Raw genomic sequence first — 16,155 nt, forward strand, 5'->3', positions numbered from 1 at the left:
ATTCCCTCTTGCTGCACCGATTTCTGATCTCCCTGCTTTGCTGGCCTCAGTGGAATAGGGCCCTAGGAACCAATATATTTTGTCTCTGAGAGAAGTTCAAAATGGGCCTTTTGGCATTTCTCTTCCTGTCTTTCTGCTGATATACACCCTGCAGGAGGTTCTTGAGCCTCTCCTGCCTGTTCTGTACATTAGTCTCCCAACTGAATAATGGTACTTGCAGTCCCTCAGGAGGTGGGAGCTGGGTACATCATTCCCTTCCCAGAGGTTTGAACTCTGCCCGGGAAGGGGGTTCTGCCTGGCTGTAAATAATTTCAGGCTCTCAACTCTGGCATAATTCCTAGTCCACTGTCCAGATCTCTCTGTTTTGTGTATCCCCCAGCTTGGTAGTTGCACTGGGCTGGGGCCCAGAAATCCTTTTGCTGTGCAACTTTCTTATCTCTCTGCCCAGCTGTGTTCAGTGGGAGCAAACTGTGCTTTCAGTCTTGTCCCTTTGCTGGCAGGGCAGCTGTGCATGGGGTCCCTGCCCAGCATGCTTCAGCTCCCATTTTTAAAAGTCTCTGTGGTGCTACCACTGCAGTAGTGAGTCACTGTCCGGTTTTCCATGCATACCACCTTGCCAAATACCAAAAGGCTGGCCACAACCTGCCTCCGCCCCACTAAGGTGTGGGCCCTGATCTTTTTGGGAGATAGAGTTGGTCTCTCTCTGGCACTGTCCCCGTTGGTGTTTGGAGCTGCAGCTGTGGACGTGCTGCTCACTGTGTGTGTAGCCTGGATCTCCCCGTCTTCATATATTCCCCTAAGTCACTCCAGGCCTGGGTCTGGGGGTTCCCTGAGGGAACCATGAAGCTGCGATTTCTGACTAGTCTCTCCAAGGCTGCAGGTGCCACGCATGGGGCATTTCCCTTTCCACTTATAATCTACCAGCCGTTGTGAAGTGTCTTCTGTACTCCTTGCTGTCCAAACGTCCTACCAGCTAAGATTCTGTTGATTGTTCAGGCTATTTGTTGGAAGACAAGCCAAGACTCAGAGTTGGGAACAAGAGCAAGTTTCCACCTACCTGGCTGCCATCTTTTACATATCCTCCTTGGACATTTTTCTCAGTGTTTGCTTTTGGGTTTCTGTTTGGCTGGTTGTGTGTACAAAAGAAGACTTTTAAATGTGACACACTGGTTCAAATTTATACCCTAAAGATAATCCCTTTCCTACTTAACAAAATTATGTAAAGTTCACCTATAAAAATATATTAATAAGGATAGCTAAGAAAAAAGTATATTTTTCCTACCAAATAATAAAATGTACCATAAAATTGTAATGTTAAGCCATTGCTCTAAAGATAGCACAGACTGTCTTGTTTGTCAATGGAACCAGATATAGTCCAGAAATAAAAAATGCAATGTCCGTTATTTTTCTTTGGGTAAGTATACAATATATTACTGAATATCATTGGTCAAGATTAAATCAGTTACTCTTTCTCATGCCTTAAAATCATTGACTGTGTCTTATTTAATACCATGCTCTGACTGACCCATGTGTAGTAGGAGTCTAGACACATAGGTTCTAGTTCTAATTTGGATATTAAATGTGTTCTTTGACAAGTTACTTTCTCTTCCTGGGTTTTACTTTTTTCCCCTAGCATGACAATGGAAATGAATTAGATAAGCATAGATTTTTTAAGAAATGGAATCTTCCTCTATGTCCACCTGTACCACATCCAAAAAAGTAGATTTTAAAATTTTGTTTGAAAGTAGGACAGTTCTTATTTAACATAAAGATTTTCCTTCTAAATGAATGTCCGTGGCGCTCATGAAACAAAGTTCATGTCTTTTAAAATATTTTCTCTCAAAGGGATTTTTAGCTAATCAGATGAGAGCTGAAAACTTGAAGGATGCATCTGTATTACCTGATTTATGCCTGAGTCATGCAAATCAGTTGATGATCATGTTGCAAAATCATAGAAAACTGTTGGATATTAAACAGAAGTGTACCACTGCCAAACAAGAACTAGCAACTAACCTACATGTAAGACTGAAGTAAGTGTTACTTTGTTACTTCTAATTTAGGATGTTTAGAGTTGATATTATTTAATTTCTCCCAAGTAGTGGTGAATTTTTCTCTTATCACTATATTGAAATACTTGATTGATTAATTTGGGATTAGATTATTTTTATAGAGTTTGTATGTTTCAATTTCATTCTGTAGGTGGTGTTGCTTTGTAATGCTTCATGCTGATCAAGATGGAGAGAAATTGCAAGCTTTGCTTCGCCTCGTGATAGAGCTGTTAGAAAGAGTCAGAATTGTTGAAGCTCTTAGTACAGTTCCTCAGATGTACTGCTTAGCTGTTGTTGAAGTTGTAAGGAGAAAAATGTTCATAAAACACTACAGGGAGGTATGCAAGTTGTATTTTTTTTTGTGTGTGTGTGTATCATTAATGAATTGTGTGATATTAACAAACTTTCCTCCTTTTAGTGGGCTGGTGCTTTAGTCAAAGATGGAAAGCGATTATATGAAGCTGAAAAATCAAAAAGAGAATCCTTTGGAAAATTATTTAGTAAGTGCTCTTCATTAATAACTAAGTTTATTTTTTTAAGTAAATATTGCTGTTTTTATTTTAAAGATATAAATATATTATAGCATGTATATGATTTTAATTAGGATTGAAATCTATAGAAACATTCTTTTTAAAGCCTGTAGAGTTGAATTCATTGTAAAATTTTAAATATGAAGTATTATCAGAATGTTTTTAAAAAACGAGACGGTTTTATTCCCCTTTGGTTTTATTTATTTATTTATATCCTAAATAAAGTTATAAAATAACCACACTCTTAATTTCTTTATGTAGGGAAGTCTTTTTTAAGAAATCGCCTGTTTAGGGGATTGGATTCCTGGCCCCCGTCCTTTTGTGTATGTATTTATTTCCTAACCATAACTAAATTTTGTATGTGTTTAAACCTTTATTTCAAAAGAAGAGATATTTATCAGAATTTTTTTTTTATCAACATGAAGTTTTGGTTTTAAAACACCAGTTATAAAGCTTTAAAATATATTTTTAGTTTTTGATCTAGACTCTTCGTAGCACAGGGAGATGTCTTACTACACTATAAGATTGATAGTAATAGATTATCTAGTTTGAATTTTGTCTTTTTCTCCTTAAGTCTCTTCCTTTACCTTTTTCTTCTTTTTCTTCTCTTCCCTGCTTTTCCTTCCCCCATGTTCTCTCTTGTTGTTCTTCCTCTTTTTTCTTATCTTATCTCTGGATTCCCTTTTTTTTTATTTATGTGTTGACAAATCAGAATAGGATAGCTCTTCAGGTAGCTTTCATTGAAACCATGGAAAATAAGTTCGATATATTTCTAAACCAGATTCCATGGTCAAAGAAGTTTAGGAAGTGGTATACGTTTCTTTGCTTGTTTGTGTTTTCTTAGACATTCTACTTAGCTATTAAACAAGTGTCTGTGCTGCAGGATTTCTTAGGGCTTTAAATGTACATATTATTGAATATTTAGAATGAGTGATGTAATAGGATTCCCACACTTACTTATCTAGGAAACTTTAAATAAGAGAATCTTGACATTTCTAAATCTGCATAAGTAAAGATTGAAATAAATGGAGTTATTTTTAAAGGTTCATTTCTTGGCCACGTAATAAAGAAATGTTAGGACTTACCAGGTTTTTTCTTTTTTTTTTTTTTTTTTTTTAGGAGGTTGAAATTAACTTAAAGATTTATGTTATATTTAAAAAATATATAACATAAAGGTCAAGTGAATGTCAGGGAAGTGTTATATGGGAAAAATGATTATTACCATTTTAAAACAAGGGAAGCTAATAAGTTATATGAATAGATACAGGATTAAGGCTAGAGAGATCTTTATGTTCATTCTGTAGGTCAAGGAAAAATTCGAGAATCATCTTTGTACTAATGAAACAGATGATTCCTTTAATATTGATAGAAATGTTAGAATTCCCATAAAAAGGTGCTGAAAATAGAAATGGGCAGGAATGAGTACATCAGTTGATTATTAACAGCTCGTGTATACCAGTTACTTAAGACTCAGAAAAATAGTACACCATATCATTGAATAGTCCTTCATTTTAAATTTATTTTATTCTATTTGTTAAGTGTGAGTAGATGAGTTGAAGCATTTTCATTTATTTGATTATAGTAAGAGACCATTTATAAATCTATTCTGTATATTTTATGGTAAATTATTATTATTATTATTTGTACAGACACAGAAACCTCGAAAGTTTGACTGTGAGCTTCCAGATATTTCATTAAAAGATTTACAGTTTCTGCAATCATTTTGCCCTTCAGAAGTTCAGCCATTCCTCAGGTAAATGTCATTAGTATTTTTAACATCACCTTATAATGTTTTCATTATTCCCGAGCTGTGGAAAGCAGCACCAGTGCTCTTAGGAGATGCCAGAATAGATAATTATTTTATGATAGACTGACTCTCCTGTGGCTGCTTAGGAAATTTCTGCAGAATATAAAAATGATCAGAAAATAAAGAAATTCATGTCTTATATCCAATTAATCTTTTTCTGGTAGTGACTCTGATTTTGCATACTGTGGGAAATTTGTAATTTGTCATTTTAATGATTATATCTTAGGCTTCTTGAGCTATTTCTGGTATTGATTGAAAGAGGAAGATAATGTAGTTATTTTTGACAGATTAAAATACTTGATTGTTCTTACTCATCTTTTTATTAAGAAATCTGAAATTTAATTTGATTACATTTTGTTTCAGGGTTCCCTTACTTTGTGACTTTGAACCTCTACAACAGCATGTACTTGCTCTACATAATTTGGTAAAAGCAGCACAAAGTTTGGATGAAATGTCACAGACCATTACAGATCTACTGAGTGAACAAAAGGCAAATTAAATTTTTTCAAATGGTTCACTTTATTCGTGTAAAACATTTATGTTGCTGCAGCTGTTTAAGTGTGTCTTTCTTTTCCAGGCATCCATGAGTCAGACATCCCCACAATTGGCTTCCTCACCAAGGATAGAAAGTGCAACAGGAATTACAACTACTACCTCACCAAGAACTCCTCCTCCACTCACTGTGCAGGATCCCTTATGTCCTGCAGTATGTCCCTTAGAAGAATTGTCTCCAGATAGCATTGATGCACATACATTTGATTTTGAAACTATCCCCCATCCAAACACAGAACAGACTATTCACCAAGTTTCATTAGACTTGGATTCACTAGCAGAAAGTCCTGAATCAGATTTTATGTCTGCTGTGAATGAGTTTGTAATAGAAGAAAATTTGTCATCTCCTAATCCTATAAGTGATCCACAAAGTCCAGAAATGATGGTAGAATCACTTTATTCATCAGTTATCAACGCAATAGACAGCAGACGTATGCAGGATACAAATGTATGTGGTAAAGAGGATTCAGGAGATCATGTTTCTCTAACTGTCCAATTGGAAAAATGTAAGGTTGTTGCCCAAGACTCCCAATTGACTATACAAACCATCAAGGAAGACCTTTGCCACTTCAGAACATTTGTACAAAAAGAACAGTGTGACTTCTCAAATTCTTTAAAATGTACAGCAACAGAAATAAGAAATATTATTGAAAAGGTAAAATGTTCTGTGGAAATAACACTAAATGAAAAACATCAAAAAGAACTACAGTCTTTAAAAAGTGAATATGAAGGCAAACTTGATGCACTAATAAAGGAGAGTGAAGAAAACGAAAACAAGATTAAAAAGCTTAAAGGAGACTTAGTATGCCTTGAGGAAGTTTTACAAAATAAAGATAATGAATTTGCTCTGGTTAAACATGAAAAAGAAGCTGTCATCTGCCTGCAGAATGAAAAGGACCAGAAACTGTTAGAGATGGAAAATATAATTCACACTCAAAATTGTGACATTAAAAAACTGAAAGAGTCACGAGAGATAGTGTTAAAAGACTTAAGAAAGCTCCATGTTGAAAATGATGAGAAGATCCAATTGTTGAGGACAGAACTTCAGAGCTTAGAGCAAAGTCACCTAAAGGAATTAGAGGACACTCTGCACGTCAGGCACAAACAAGAGTTCGAGAAAGTTATGACAGACCACGAACATTCTTTGGAGAAATTACAGAACGAAAATCAACAAAGAATCAGCCAGATACAAGAGTCTCATGAGACAATTATTCAGGAAAAAGAACTACAGCTACAGGAGTTAAAACTCAAGGTTTCTGATTTGTCGGACATGAGATGTAAGTTAGAGGTTGAACTTGCATTGAAGGAAGCAGAAACTGATGAAATAAAAATTTTGCTGGAAGAAACCAGAGCCCAGCAGAATGAGACCTTAAAATCTCTCCTTGAGCAAGAGACAGAAAATTTGAGAACAGAGATAAGTAAACTAAACCAAAAGATTCAGGATAATAATGAAAGTTATCAAGTGGGCCTAGCAGAGCTAAGAACTTTAATGACAATTGAAAAAGATCAGTGTATTTCAGAGTTAATTAGTAGACATGAAGAAGAATCTAATATGCTTAAAGCTGAATTAAACCAAGTAACTTCATTGCATCACCAAGCATTTGAAATAGAAAAAAACCTGAAAGAAGAAATAGCTGAACTGCAGAGTAAATTGGAGTCAGCGTTGAGTGCTCTTGAAAAACAAAAAGATGAAAAAATCACCCAACAAGAAGAGAGGTATGAAGCTATCATCCAGAAACTTGAGAAAGACAAAGAGAAATTAGTCATGAACCAGGAACAAGAGAGAGAAGAGTTAATTCAGAAGCTTAATTGTGAAAAAGAAGAAGCTGTTCAGAATGCCCTAAAAGAATTTAAATTGGAGAGAGAAGCTATTGAGAAAGAGTTATTAGAAAAACTTAAACATCTTGAGAGTCAAATAGCAAAAAGGTAAGACTTAACTTTAGTCTGTGGTTATAAATTTAAAATATTGGTGATTCAAATCAATTTTGTGTTTAATCACAGTTCTTTGATTTGCTCATATATCTTTGCTGAATGTAGCAATTGAGATACATTTATGAAAAAAATTGTACTTTTTAAAGTTAATATTGCAAACATTTTGAAAAGAAAATACTGCATAAATCTATTAATGAATTTTAAAAATGGATTAGTTTTGGATTTCTAGAGAAATGATTTTTTGAAAATTTCAAATGTTTTCAGGAGCTTTTTAAAAAATTTATCAGTTTCCTTCTTTGGTTTATTTGAAGTTTTTTCCTCAATTCTTCAATTGAAAATTACTTTTCCTCTTTTTGAATTGTGTATGTATGTGTAAAAAGATAACAGTTTTCTCTGAGCAGTGTGTATAGTAAAGGCTAAATTCAAGATTGGGGCTGTGTATAGTTGCATCATTGTTATTTTCTTGATATTAAAATTTTGGTTATTTCCTGTTGTTTCATATATTTTTAAATTTCAGGTTTTATACAGTGGTGGGTTTTTTGCAATTTTGTTATTGTTACTGGCTGATGTTACCATTTTTTATTAGAGAAAATGGTCTTTAGTTTTTCTATTCTTTAAAATTTATCAAGGTGTTTAATGGCTAATAAAAACTTTTTAGAACATTAACGATTAGTTCTATTATTAATTCTTCCAAGGGAATATACTTATAGTTACATATACATTACATATTTTAATTTGTTTCTTGCCTTGTGATTTTTATACAGTCTTTCGTGATTGGCTCTGCTGTGTAATCTTCATATTTGGTATACAGTTAAACCTCTTCTGTTTTGAAAATGGAAACTATGTATTATGGAGGAATTTAAGGGTTTAATATAGGAATTAGGGCTTGCACAAATGTTTATAAAACTGGGCTGGTAAGGTCAAGGTAGTCAATACTGAAGGCCAGGAAAGTTCTAAGTGAACTATGAGGAAAAAAGACACTAAGCACCCACCAAAGCTCATGGTTTCCATGGCTTACTTGGAAGCTGCTGCAACATTCAAGAATCTCTTCAAGCCCCAATGATGTGGCTCCATCTGCAGCACAAAAATGGTAGGAAAGCTACTGTGAAACTGCATCTGGATACAGCCACTTCTGGAGAGTTAGCCTGGGCTGCTTTTCTACTTTCCAAATTTTGTACCTGTTCTTTTCATTGGCGAATTTGAAGTTATAAAGGGGATTCTGGAAAACGGAGAATCTGCATTACATTGCAGACAAGATTCTAGAAAAGGGGTGAGACCAATGGCAAGATGACAGCAGCGTAGCACTGTACACCTTGTTTCAAACTCAGTAATCTCACATATCTCTTTTATTCATATTGAACTTCCAAATAAAGGCACTTGTAATGTCATATTTCTGTCGGATGTGATTCAGCTTCTATCTCTCATATCTCAGATATCCTAACTCTCTCTTCCAAAGGTGAGACTTAAACTTACGTCATTCTAGCCATCCTAGAGTGAACATATTTATGTTCATTCATTTTTCTACACAGATACAATCTCTTTGATATTTTATATATAGTTACATGTTAAAATAAAGAGTTAACTAGCATTACCACAACACATGTTACATACTAGGGGAAAGAGAAAAGGAAAAAAGATGAAAACTTGATTAATATATATAGGCTTAATGACTATAGTCTTTATTTCTGTAATTAGCCTTGTAACTCTACGAGGTATTTACAGCTTCCTTCTATTAACCACTCCACTTTTTACCTTAGACATTACCTCAGCTGATTTTACTATTTGATCTGAGAAGACTTTCCTTAATGGTCCTTCCTACAATATAGTTGTTGTAGTTTTTCATTTGACTCTTTATCATTGGACACGGCAGTGCCAAGAGACATCCTGGAAAAGCCCCTGACTTCCAGTAATATTTCTCCCTGCCCCTTACATGAGAAACTGTTTCCCATTAATAATTGAGTTCAGTTATATTAATTCAGCCTTCTTCTTTGCCTGCTGATTCAGTGGCATGAGGAAACCTAACTAGCCAAGTGGTAGTTTAAGCTTCCAGTTCAGTGGGGCCCTGATTGTATCTCCTGGTAAATGAATTTTTTTGTGGGGTAGGGGCATGTGGGAGCCATAGCTTCTCTGTAAATCAGCATGGCCCAAAATTGTAGGAAGAAGCAGCAAAATTTTTGCTAACGGCTCCAGGAGTAATGGAGTAGTTCTTCCAATATCTATCCTCTGTTGTCCAACCCATGTATTCTAACTGTGGGAGAGTCTCACGGCGTAATGTTTGATTCAAACCATGTACTGCATTCCTTACCCTAGCCATTCAAAATGTCACCATCTGGTACTATAACTGAGTTTTCAATAAATTGATCCACAGTTGTATCAGGCCAGCTGCTTTAGAGATTGACATACGTGGTGAGATCTGACTCCCATGGGCATGAGGCCATGGTTATACATCTTTTTCTATAAAATAAAATCCCTTCTTCAGAAGCAATTCTAGTGAAATACCATAACAGTAAATAAAGCCTTTTGTAAGTTCAGAAATAGTGTTTTCTTGCAGAAACATCGTGGGCATGGAAGGTTAATCTATATAGCAAATAATGGACTTTTTATGAGAACAGATTACTGTCCTTTTCATGATGGAAGTGATCAAGGGTCTCAAAGTGATTGATTGGTATCCAGTGTTGGAGGCTCACTTTCTGCATGTCATTAACATTTTGAATCGACTAGTGTGACTAAAAAATTTGATACAGAATGTTCATCTGATTATTACAACGTTCCTTGTAGTAGGTCATAATATACTCAGAGGAGTTAGATATCCGTATACTTTGTGCCCTTTTTAAGGAGTTCATTCATATTTCTCTTCTGCAAATCTCCCTTTTCACCAGATTTCAATCTGGTTTCTTCCACATAACTCACTATCCAGTCAAGTTGTTGGCCAGTATCCATGAATCACTAGTTTTATAACCCTGGCCATTTCTTCTCCTAGGTAACTTCAAGGACACTGCTTGACATATATGTTGCTACTGGGAAGATTTCCTTTCACTACTGTCAGAATAACTCCTCAATGGGGCTCTAGTACTTAAACTAGGTTTTTGAATAATGTCAGCATATTGTGCAGAATTATCAGGAAACCAGGTCTTCCAGTTTTTCCCCCTCATATTGAATGCTCTACTTGTGATGGAGAGAAAAGAAGCAACGTAGCAGGAGTAAGAACCTTGGGAACCTGAACCTCTTCAATCTTCCTTGTGCCATGAGGACTTGTTTGAGCTCCATCCTATATATGCCACATCTACTTGATGGTGGAGTGCTGCTGTGTACACTCAACTTCATGGTTGATGAGTTAAATATTATCTACTTTATAATGGGCAACTCAGGTAATAGAACTTGGGAGACCATGATCAATCTTTCAATATATAGACCCAGTAGCAAGCCATTTTATAAGAGCTTCAAAAATCCTAAGGGTCTCAACTGATTTTCCTATAGCATGTGCCAAAAGCTCCATACAGTATCAAAGTCTGCTGCGGACACTTCTAGAATCTGCTGGGAAACATGGCTCAAGTGGCAGAGCAACTTGCATGTTAGCGTGGACCTGTTGCAAGAGTGTCTCTTGCTGTGGACCTCTCACAGAATGGGCAGCCCTAAAAGTTATTTGGTAAATGAGTCACAGCAGCCTACCCACATGTACTATATATTGCATCCAAATTCAGAGCTGCTAACCTAGCAACAGCTTGTCCCTTCATCTTAGAGGGAACATCTCACATGCCCAGATCCCTGGGTCCTTAGACATTTTTTCTGTACTGACAAGTTTTTGACTGTTCATGGACTTTATTGCTCACTCTTTGGTACTTTTTTTTTTTTTTTTTTCCAGTGCAGCTATATTGGAATACTGGGATGCTTGTTCTTTACCTGTGACTGCTTTTGGCAGAGTTGAGTACTTGTGACAGAGATCATCTGGCTAACATTTTTACTAATTACCCCCCGCCACCCCTCCCCTCAAAAATGTTTGTCAACCTCTGGTCTATATTAATAGCTATAGTGACGGAAGAAATCACCAAATCAGTAGCTGCATGTCAAGTAGTAGTGACCTTGTTGATTTGCTCCACTAAAGATCTCATATGTGAACTAGATAACTCACTACCTGATTAAATTTATGACAATCCATTACACGATTTTATATGTTTTCTACAGGACACATACATAAATAAAAATGTGACAGAAATTTCCTCTCCTAGTCATTTGAAGTGAGAGACAGTTTTAGGGATTTTAATTGGTTCTTTCTGCCATAGTAGTCCTCATTCTATGAGTAAGGGAAACAACAGGGATTGCCGATCAGTTGTTTTTATGTCTTTTACTGCAGATTCTGGATATAAGGAGATATCTCTTATCAATGGTGAGGAACCCACTGGGCCCAGACTCTACTCATCACTTGATCATAAACGGATGAACCAGAGTGGCATTTAGACTCCCCTCAGAGCCAGTGTTGAGTACTCCCCCAAGACTGGTTAATTACTTTCCCTGAAACATACCTGGAAAAGCACCACAGGTGTTTTTAGTGAAGGCTAGAAAGAAGACTATAAAATTTTGGCATTGTAGTTGGCTACCAACTCAGATCTTGGAATTTAAATTGTGAGGGGTGGTGACCCCTTTGTTTTCAGTTAGCTGTCTGAACACCAGATACTAAGTTTTAAAAAACCTTTAATATGTCTTTATTAGCCCATTCTATTATAGCCTTGAGAACCACTGCCAGGGATTTTCTGGGTCAAACCTGATTAATGCTCTGGGCTACCTGTCATGGCATCACATCATGTCTGGTTAAGGGTCAGTGATTGGCCTCTGTCACTCTGGATTCCTGTTATTCTCATTAAATTCATTGAATTTCAGTGGTTTTGTCTCCTGCTGTCTCTGTTGTGCAGAGCACCACTACAGAGCTTTTGAGGCTGTATTTCTCAAAACCTTGGTAAAGAAAGTATTCTCTGGCCCTTCCCAGGGTATGTATAACTCCCAGTATGCCTATCACCATCATTCTTTGGATGCCTTCCTGTAGACCAAGGGCCAGTAAATTTGTTCTTTAAAGGGACAGATAGTAAAGTGTGTGTTTGTGTATATTATCACTCTTTATGTAAAAACCAAGGGTAAATGGGTTCTAACTTTGGTCTTAATGCCCTTTTACATAGTCAAAAATTATTGAAGACCCCAAACTGGTTTAGTTTACATGGATTATCAATATTTTCTGTATTAGAAGTTGAAACAAATTTAAAAGATGTTGAATCATTTAAAAATATTAAACCTACTACATGTTAGCCTAAATAAGATTTTAAATGAAAACTATTTTCTAAAATGAAAGTTTATTAGAAGAATTGCATTGCTTTATATATTTGCAAATTTCTTTATGTTTGATTTAGTGGATTCACATATCTGCCTCTGCATCCAATCTATTATAACATCTTTTGATTGAAGTATATGGGAAATCCAGCCTTTCACTTATATGGAATTGGAAAGGAATATTTAAATAGCCTTTCAGATAATTGTGGATATTTTTCCTTGACATTAAATCAAATCCAGCAATTGATAATTTCTTAAACATTGGTGTCATTGTAGAATATAAATCTATGTTATTGGATTTTGTAATACTCTTTATGCTAATATGCGTTCAACTCTCACTTTGGCTATTTTATCCATATATGATTTTGTAGCACAGTAAATTGGTCATTTGGAAAACACTGGTTTATTGAGTAATACAGATCTTGCAGATGTTGATACTTTTTATTAACATAGAAAAATCAGATTTGTTAATATACCTGTTGATTTTACAAGAAAGATCTTAGGTACTGGGAAGCTCTCAAGCTCATACTATCAAATACAAGTTTTCTTTTTAAAGGGTTATATTTATCATTGGTAACAAAATTGTTGAAACAACTGGCTCACGCCGATCAATTTTTAGAAAATGTCAAAAACGAAAGTGAATAAACCAAAGATTATCATTTTTCAAATGGGAAGTATACCATGAAAAAAGCAGCTAGTTTGGCATACTGCCAAAACAATTGTGCAAGTACTTTGTCATGAGAAAGACATACTTTGTAAGTGGCAGAAGTGCTTTATATATAGTTATCATTTGTCACACAAAATATTATATACTTAATAATGGGGTTCAATTTTATTAATTTTTACTATATCAAGATATTTCAAAATAAACCTACCTTTTTCATTTTGAGTACCTTGAAGGATACAATGACTAAAAGTTTAGTTTGGTGTTACTGTATTTTAATTCATGTGGAGATTGCAGAAGTTTTATTATATCATCTGTGCAAATGTCAGTGAGGTGTAAAATACAAATATCATCTTAGTATTATTGTGAAAATAGTTTTGATCTTACTGATCTCCTGTAAGTGTTCTAGTTACACCCAGGGTTCTGTGGGTCAAATCACATTGGTGTAGAGAATGATGGCAAACTTTCTATTAAAAGGCCACTACGTAAATATGTTAAGCTCTGTGGGCCCGATGGCCTCTATCTGAGCTACTCAGCTTTACTGTTGTAGCAAGAGGGGAGTGAGATGATAGAAATGGATATGTCTATATTCCAGTAAAACTTTAATTTCACATATAGGAGGTAACAGGCTGGATCCAGTCTGCAGGCCTTTGATTGCCTACCTGTAGTCTAGAGTATCTCACCTCGACATCTTATTTTTGTTTAATGTTAGCCACTGGGTCAAGATTTCAGGCCACCAACCTAGCAAACTATTAGTAGCTCACATTGAAACTATAATAGAATCTGCGGTCATTACATTCACACAAATAATTTTGGCTTATTTTAGCATTTTGTTTGTCCTTCCTGTTCTAACTCCCATTGGATCTATTTCCAAATATATTTTCTATGTTTCTTCCAAAATAAATGAAAAATCTTAGAATTGCAATTCCTCCTCTTTTTTTTTTTTTTTTTTAACTTTCCTTGGAACATGGATGTGAATGTAGCAAGGGGTCTGGGAGTAATGAAATAGTGGGAGAGATTATTGAGAATAATCAGCTTGTTGAGAAGGGAACCTCAGGTAAGGTGACACTAAAATAGGAGAGAAGAGGCTGCTGCTGGTAAGGGAGACTTGGTGGGATTTGGAAGGACAATTAGGACATCTCTAAAACCTTGTCTTTAGTTATTTAATCCCAGACAACTACAGTTGTCATCTGTTCTGCCATAGAATGCCCTGGTCTACCAAAGTTCCATTTTGCACTGGGGGTGAAGTCATTACTGCCTTGAGATCCAAGCAGACCAAAGAATTCAAGAGTCTCATCTTTAGGGTTTTTGTTCCCTTCTGGGATTATATTTGTATCTTATCTTGGTTGAGTTTAGAAAACAGAACCTCTTTTAAATATTTCGAGACAAAGAGTTTAGTATTAGAATTAGAACTTCCATAAAATTTAAGAGAGCTGGGTGGTGGAAGTGAAGGGTAAGGGAGTCAAAGTCCTGGAAGTCTATAGTTTCAAAGTAATCGAAGCACCCAAGTTAGTGGCTAATTAGGAAATTGCTACTATTTTTGGGAGACTTAAACCAATTGTCTACTGAGATACCAATAGAGGTAGTTTACTTAGAAACCCCTTATGAATCTTTAAGTTGCTCACATGTCTGAGCAGAGCCATCTCTGGAGAATGATACTCTCTTTAGCACTCCAGATTTTGTGTGGGTATAAATTTTGTTGACAAACTTGAATTCCCTCAGAACTTAATGGGAAGAGGATTCTGAATAATGTAGTTCTCAGTTTCTCTTCCATGCAGATGAAACACTTCCACAAGTCAGGTTTTGAAAGGGCAAACAATCCATTAAAAAACTGAGCAGAGGATATGAATAGATCAGAGAAGAAATACTAATAGTCTATGTGAATAGCTGTTCAGTCTACTTGAGATAAGGAGATGCAGAATTAAAATAACTCCTATATAACTGGGAAAAATTAAATCAATAATATACGTTGTTTTTTGAGAATTTAAAGGAAAGGGCTTTCTTATATACCTGTGTACAAAGAAAATGAATGCAGAATATATGTATAGTTTCTATATATCTGGAAATCTATCTACTGTTCACAGTCATGCTTCCAAGGAGTAAATATGGGTCTGGGGGAGTATGGGAATATTAAAAAAAAAATTTTTTAAAGATTTTATTTTTAGAGGGGGTGGTGGGAGGGAGAAAGGGAAAGAAACATCAATGTGTGAGAGAAATATCCATTTGCTGCCACTTGCATTCCCCTAGTAGTGGACCTGGTCCACAGTCCAGGCATGTGCCCCAACCAGGAATCAAACCTGTGACAGTTTGCAGGCTGGCACTCAATCCACTGAACCACTTAGGTCAGGGCCAATTCTCAAAACAAGAGTTATAAAAACCAGTGACGATAATTGTGTACTAGGCCAAAATCTAGCATAGTCAATGATGGGAGAAAGTTGAAGCATTAAGATGATCTAGTTTGTGTTCAGTGCAGATTTTCTGGTTACTAGAAATATGGGATATAATGAAACCTTTTGCTACACACAATTTGTTAATGGTAGGGATGGTATCAACCAGAGGTGCTTTATTCCAAGTTTTGTGTATAATAGTATGGAAGTTTCCAACTGATAACAAATGTATCAGCTTTTTTGAGTTCTAATTTCCAGGCCTTGTTAGGGTATTAATATGTGCAAAGGCAGGAATATGTAATTTTCTCCTGTTGTATGGAGAGTTTGGGGAACCTTTATTGATAAAGTATCATTTAAGTTTGAGTAAATTAACATTTAATAAAACAGTTGACTTAGTTGCTCAAATAATTTGGAAATATTTTATGTGAATATACTAAATGGGGTAACCTCTTTCCTGTGGTGCAGCATATTCTAACAACTTTGATAGGATTACCTACTTGGATTAATTTTTGATGTAAAGGATTATGTGGTTGAAAATAGATATAATTAACACCTGTACCAGAACTTAAAATAATGATTAACTTGTGTTTGTGCTTTTCTCTTTGCCTCGTTCTCTTTTCTGGGGTCAGCAAGTTTTGAGGGAAATGAATATGAATTTAGGAATATGTAGATATGCTATGTGTGAACACTTAAATTCAGCTTTAGTTTTGTGTTATTTATTAGGTAACAAAATGAAGCAAAACCTTTTCTTTCACCTCTCAGTTGTCATGTATATTGCAGTTGTGGGAACAGTAAAATTGAAATTTGAAGTTGAGCTCTGGAGAGGTGTATTATTTTTATATGAAAAATCTTACTATTTTTTTGGTATAAGCAGATATAATTACTTAATTACGTTGTTGGAGAATATATAATCTTTTAA

At 35.4% G+C, this 16,155-nt stretch overlaps 1 protein-coding gene across 4 annotated transcripts in view; it reads left to right on the forward strand.

The window, feature by feature from the left end:
- RB1CC1 (RB1 inducible coiled-coil 1) overlaps positions 1-16,155 on the forward strand; it is an 82,565-nt gene that overhangs the window by 42,161 nt on the left and 24,249 nt on the right. For 3 of the 4 annotated variants that reach the window (XM_090283704.1, XM_090283705.1, XM_090283706.1), the window contains 7 exons: positions 1,846-2,030; positions 2,200-2,386; positions 2,467-2,548; positions 2,840-2,901; positions 4,228-4,331; positions 4,749-4,875; positions 4,963-6,863. In XM_090283704.1, the coding sequence (XP_090139830.1) occupies positions 1,846-2,030; positions 2,200-2,386; positions 2,467-2,548; positions 2,840-2,901; positions 4,228-4,331; positions 4,749-4,875; positions 4,963-6,863 (2,648 nt within the window). Of the gene's footprint in view, positions 1-1,845; positions 2,031-2,199; positions 2,387-2,466; positions 2,549-2,839; positions 2,902-4,227; positions 4,332-4,748; positions 4,876-4,962; positions 6,864-10,731; positions 11,744-16,155 lie in introns of those variants that run through there. The other variant, XM_090283707.1, reaches the window with a different exon arrangement.

Source organism: Furipterus horrens, unplaced genomic scaffold, assembly GCF_987537825.1.
Source record: "Furipterus horrens unplaced genomic scaffold, mFurHor1.1.pri manual_scaffold_7, whole genome shotgun sequence".
In the NCBI taxonomy this organism is placed as follows: Eukaryota; Metazoa; Chordata; class Mammalia; order Chiroptera; family Furipteridae; genus Furipterus; species Furipterus horrens.